At 38.9% G+C, this 5,762-nt stretch overlaps 1 protein-coding gene across 1 annotated transcript; it reads right to left on the bottom strand.

Moving 5' to 3' along the window:
- Positions 1-663: 663 nt before the first annotated feature.
- Positions 664-4,609, bottom strand: LOC116260531 (translocon-associated protein subunit alpha-like). The gene is made up of 8 exons (XM_031638956.2): positions 4,452-4,609; positions 3,251-3,412; positions 3,110-3,160; positions 2,895-2,983; positions 2,361-2,438; positions 2,058-2,261; positions 1,691-1,762; positions 664-947 (listed from the first exon to the last, which is right to left on the bottom strand). Exons 1-8 carry the CDS (start codon positions 4,522-4,524, stop codon positions 900-902), a joined length of 777 nt encoding a protein of 258 aa, XP_031494816.1. The 5' UTR covers positions 4,525-4,609; the 3' UTR covers positions 664-899.
- Positions 4,610-5,762: the final 1,153 nt, after the last annotated feature.

A 5,762-nucleotide genomic window follows, 5' to 3' on the forward strand; every position in this document is an offset into this window, starting at 1 on the left:
AGCAGATGGGTTGCAATAGGTAGATGTGGAGGTCCAAACACCTTCACAAGGAATGAGACCTTCTGTCGGCACTTGTTATCCCCCATCCCTGCCACTCAACAGTCTTGATCTTTCAGTTATTTCAGCAATTTTTGTTAGAATGAACAGGTTGGCTAAAATCCTGCCAAGAAGGTTGGAAGAGTTTGTCACGCATAATGTTACAACTATAAGTTGTTTTTTGTATTGCTGCTATGCTTTTTTTGGCTTTTACATACTTTTTGTGGTGGTGGTCGTTCATTTTGGGCTTATCTTAATAAAGATTTGGAGGCCGACTCCACCAGGTTTGTATAAATATGGGGCCCTGGAATTTTAAAAAATAGGACCAGGTAAACGACCATACGGGTTAGGGTTTTACAACTCTGCTTTACCAAATCCCATCTTCCTGCGATCTTTCAGATGATCCTAGTCCAATATCTATGCACCACAAAAGCAGTGTTTATGTGGCAAAAGTATCTAATGCAACATGAAAATTAGGCAAGAAAGGAACTGCCTGTGTTAATTTTACTTAAATGAGACGGTTGTCCTCGAGGGCGGATTCAACACGACCTTCACCTGTTGAGGTGTTGTGGTAAAAAAATGAATGCCCGATCTTTCCTCGTGAAAATGACAAATGCAAAATCTATGTAAATGAAACAAAATTGTTTTTTGTCAGTGTCTCAGGAAGTAAGCCTGATATCAATCTACTAGCAAGTACAAATCAACTCAACATCGCCAACCGCAATCAGAGTTGTTTTAAAAAAAACAATGGCTCCTCTCGTGAAACATGTTAGCTACCTTTCGTCCCAGCTCCAAACGAAGCCATCCGGTCATTATAGATTAGATGTTTGCACATCCTTTCCTCCAACGGCCCACCATATCTCCTACTTCTTTTTCTTGGACTTGGACTGACTCCGATCAAAGGATGTTCCCTGCTCAAACAAACCAAAGGGGTAAGATTTTTAAACATGTTTTTGTTTCACATGGTAACATCGTTGGGCAATTAAATAGAATATTACGAGAACTCTACCTAGAAGGTAAATTTACATTCAATTTTAGTAAGACATTCGATAGATAGCTCAATATGATAGATTAGCACGGTAACCATAAATAAGCAAATTATCCATGCGTAATGTTATGGTGCTACTGATGCCACAGCAATTTTGACCAATGACACAAAACAAAATCCCTTAGATAAATGGGTACGTATGCCACCAAGAAACACCCCTTCGATTCTTGGTAGTGAAAGGACGTGCTATTTTCTTTAAAGAGTGATTAAGTAAGCTTAAAATGCAAACCGGTACGAGAAAGGTAATCCAAGAAAGTAAAAATTGGCAAACACTGGCATTTCGGTGTCTCAGAACAAGAGAAAGTAGAAAAGATGACCACTTCATGTGGACGCTAGGTAAGAGCATTAATTATTACGAACTCATTAAGCAAATAGACAGGTGTTTGAAATCCATGACAACCACTATGAGCGACATAATCAAATGGTTCAAATATTGTCACCTCAAGAGCACCACTAGAAAATTGAATGCCAAATTAGTTAACTTTTAGAAATTGATAAGACATGCACGGGAAAATTTAACATGGCTTTACAATTGCCCCACGTCCTAATTCCATGAATGTGTATCACATTAGAGAGAGAGAGAGAGAGAGAGAGAGGGGGCACCACCTTCAACCATTCATCCAGCACACCATCAGTAGTTCCAGTTCCAACCTCCACCTTTGTTGTCCTCTTGGTTTTCTATAGAATAAGCAGAAAAAAAAATGTCAATACCACACATGCATGTTGTTGGATATAATATTCAAAATGACATACATGGATGGCTTGAAACCTTATTTTGTATTCACGTTTCTATAATGGTGAGACACATGTAAATCCTTAGATCATGCACACACACACACACACATGCACATGCACGAGCTTAGGGCTGGGCATGCTCTGACCAGACATTCACATACAAAATATGCATCAGGATATAAGCACAAACAGAAGGTGGAAAAGGAAGGTAAACGTTTAGGTTTTGTGCATTTATTACCTTGGATAAGTTCTGTATTTGACCATATATCCAAAGACCCAAGAGTCCAGTAAGGGCAATTCCAAGTGTAACCAAGAAAACGGATTCGACGCTAAGAAAACCACCAGATTCAGTGACTTCAATTGTACCATTGTAGAATACACTATTGTACTGTTGCTCATCTGCTTCATATACAATAGTACCCACAAGATCAAATGTTCCAGGCTGCAAGACAAATACATGATGGGTTAGCCAATAGCGAGAAGGCTTCCCATTCCATATCTCATTTCATAATTAAAGAAATAAAACTCAGCAACTAAATACCTGCAAATATTTGCTCACAGCAAATATATATGGGAACGTAGCCTGAACAGAATGTGGAACTGATGCATTGAAAAATCTCTGAATGATTGAAGAAGATTGATAAAATATCAAAGTAAGATAGTGAAAGAATGGGAGCGTAGGACTAAGTTTGCAGCAAAAGAAAAGCATACAGTGTTAAGTTTGCAGCACCAAATAACACCCTTCCCCCAACCCAAAAAAAAAAAGGAAAAAAACTTCCATCCGTTTTGCGGGCATGGTACTCCCAACAAAACCAAAAAAGATGAAACAAAACCCTAATACCAAGCTAATATAAAAAATCACCAAAGAAAACTACAACAAATAGCTGAAGCTTAAGCAGATAGATGGTGCTCATCCTGAACCAACCAGCATCCTGTCGCTATTTTACTGCAGTGACCTACTTCTGTACATACGAGTGTATGGATAGACAGGCAACCACATGTACTCTTCATGTGCGCCTATTGGTCAATGTATTTTGTCAAAATATTACAGATAGGTACTCGATATGGGATTTACCTGAAGTGTTAGATTCTGCACTAATAGTTTATGATCAAAGGGCAGATGGACACTGGCACTTATGGCTTGAACCTTCAAAGATGCCTCACCTATAAATTATGCAAACATAACAGGCATCATTATGCAAACAAGAAGAAAGAAACAGGAAAGTGACAAAGGAATAAAACCAAAGTCAAAGAGGAAGATAGTAGGCAAAGAACAACAAGCACAATTACCTCCATTGCTCAAACCAACCAGTAGTTCAGTTTCTTCTCCTGCTGGAACAACTGCATTAGCATTGTCATGTTAGCAATCTATAGGAGTCCAGCCTTTTAAACTTTCAAATAACAGTACAAGAGCAAGAAAAATGGACTGACGTCGCCCAGGATTCTTTGGGAAGAGACATTTTGCATCCACTCCAGGGGCAGAACCATAAACAATGTCAGATACATCTTGGATATCATCACCAACAATCCCAACATCATCTCCCACTATGACATCATTCACATCTGTTTCAGGATCTTCTTGACACCTGACAACTGAAAAAACAATAGACGATGAGTAAGTACCAAAATTTTCTAGCATGTTAGAAGATGTTATACCTTCAAAATTTCACGCTTCAACAAAGAGAATGATTAGATAGTTCCCAAATTCAAGTTTGAATATGCGAAGCCACAGTCTATTGCTAACTCAAACTTAACTTAAATATTTAGCATAAAAGGAATGTTCATTATTTAAGCAGGGAGAGAAATAACTAGGGACGGGTCAGACATGAAACACCAAACTCAGCCACCCATGTATCAAATCTTGGAATCCAACATACTCAAGTGTCCCCTCCATTAATGAAACATTTTTCCAAGGATAAAGTTAGTAAGGCTAATCAAAAATTTGGTAAGAGAAAAATGTGAAGAAAAAAAATAATCCCATAATCGGAACGCGTTGGTTAAAACTACAAAGACAAGCAGAACAAAGAAGAATATTATCGCGTCCAACATGAAAATTTTCAATTATTTAAACCAACAAAAGCAGGAGAAAACCTTTCGGATGTACTACTCGATGCGCTAGGGAAAGACCCGTTTGACCAAATGGAAGATCTAGAGGAACAACGAAAACTACTACAATAATTAAAGATCACGCCTAAACGTGTAAAAGTTCGACATAAAGAGATCAAAGTTCCACTTCCATCCATACACGAAAGAACCCCAATCCTTACAGTTTTCAAAGCCATTTCCACATGTTCGGAAGAAACTTTTAACAGTATCATCCATATTAACAACCAGATGCAATGTATCATATTTTTCTCAGACAAGATATATTCAGAATCGACAAAATACGGCAAATATATTCAGAATCGACAAAATACGGCAAAAGTCACATTCCTTCCAGCCCAAAACGATATTTCCTGGAAAAACCTTCTGCTTCCATCATCGTCTTGAAGATCCATCAACCAAGGAAGGCAAAAAAGTAAACCAGAGCAGATGGATCTATGAGGGAAGACGGAAGCGAGCAAATCTCAAGAAGAAACACGGAAGAGAATCAGAATTGTGCGAGGGGGAGAGCGACGGGCCAGAGAATTACCTTGAAGGAAAGCACAGGAGAAGAGAAAGAGGGCGAGAACGAGGAAGGCGCAGAGACGACGATCGGATGCCATGTTTACTGTCTGCTCCCCTTTGCAGATCCAAAACCCTCACCCACCCGCCACCGCACAAGGTAGAAGACGCGCCCACAAGTCACTACTAGACAACATGCACAAGCACGCGCGCACGCTCATTCACACACACGCAGAAGCGTTTATTTTTTGTTTTTAATTTCAGCGCAAGTTTGACTTTGACTGTGGAAGGTTATGATCCGGTTAATAATGGGATCTCGAATTATGTATTGATCCAGATTTGCACCCAAATCTGAGATTTGGTTGGCTTTTGCTGCTTTGCACGGCCAATACTAGGAAATTTTAAGTTAATCGAACGTTAGATTTCATATTCAAAGTTTATTACATCTGACTTCATGTAGACCTGACATCGTTGATTTGATAAGGGTATAACTTCTGAGAACGCGAATGACTTCGGTATTGGGAAACGATATCCAACTTAACCCGAGTTCGGATCTGGTTTTACATAAATATCTATCGGACAACGGATGATCCCGTCAAACAAATGCAGCACGACCTGTTATCGTTTCTAATATTCACATTAATTTCAACTTTTAGAATCTCGTCTTAACTACCGTATGCAATGCAGTAAGATGAACAGGAGAACTACCACGAGAGTTGGATTCTGGATCAGATCGGACGTGGCCTGACCTTTTCTTCATCTGGATAGGAATCCAAGATGCAACCAATTCCGTGGACGGGATTTGGTAGAGAAATTTCATAGATCTATATTACAACAGTGAGAGAGTTTGTTGGCCGAGGAAGAAAAGTATTTTATCCTACCGGAAGCTTTCATCATTATGTGATCCCCCAAAAATATCAGGTATGGTTTCCATGTCTTAGAGAAACTTCTCCCTATGCTTCAACTTATATATCAATGCTCTTGCTTTTGCAAATAGAAAGTTGACACCCTTAAAATTAGAAAGGGAAATTAACCATTACCAACCCTCACTACGTCCGTTGCACCAACCCCTCAGAGATATACAACAAAATTTATCTTCTAAATTTTAAGAAACAACAAATATTATTTCCTTTATATGATGGCAAGTTGAGGCTAGACCAAACATTGCCTATTTATTAAGAACCCTAGGAGAAAACTTTGTCGAACTATTTGCTCAATGGGATTGCTATGTGTTAAGGGAGGGAATTCAACCAGGGATTTGAATGGTTCTGAAATGGGTTTAGTGTCTTGGTATTTTTTGTATTGCCAAATTCCATTCGTCTTTGTACTATTCAAGCAT

Source organism: Nymphaea colorata, chromosome 9 (genome assembly GCF_008831285.2).
Source record: "Nymphaea colorata isolate Beijing-Zhang1983 chromosome 9, ASM883128v2, whole genome shotgun sequence".
Classification (NCBI taxonomy): Eukaryota; Viridiplantae; Streptophyta; class Magnoliopsida; order Nymphaeales; family Nymphaeaceae; genus Nymphaea; species Nymphaea colorata.

Coding starts and splice junctions, on each gene's coding strand:
- LOC116260531 (XM_031638956.2), bottom strand. CDS start 4,524: ATGGCATCCGATCGTCGTCTCTGCGCCTTCCTCGTTCTCGCCCTCTTT. Junction 2,439..2,894: donor TGCAGAATCTAACACTTCAG/GTAAATCCCATA, acceptor TCAATCATTCAG/AGATTTTTCAATGCATCAGT. Junction 2,262..2,360: donor CTGTGAGCAAATATTTGCAG/GTATTTAGTTGC, acceptor TTTGTCTTGCAG/CCTGGAACATTTGATCTTGT.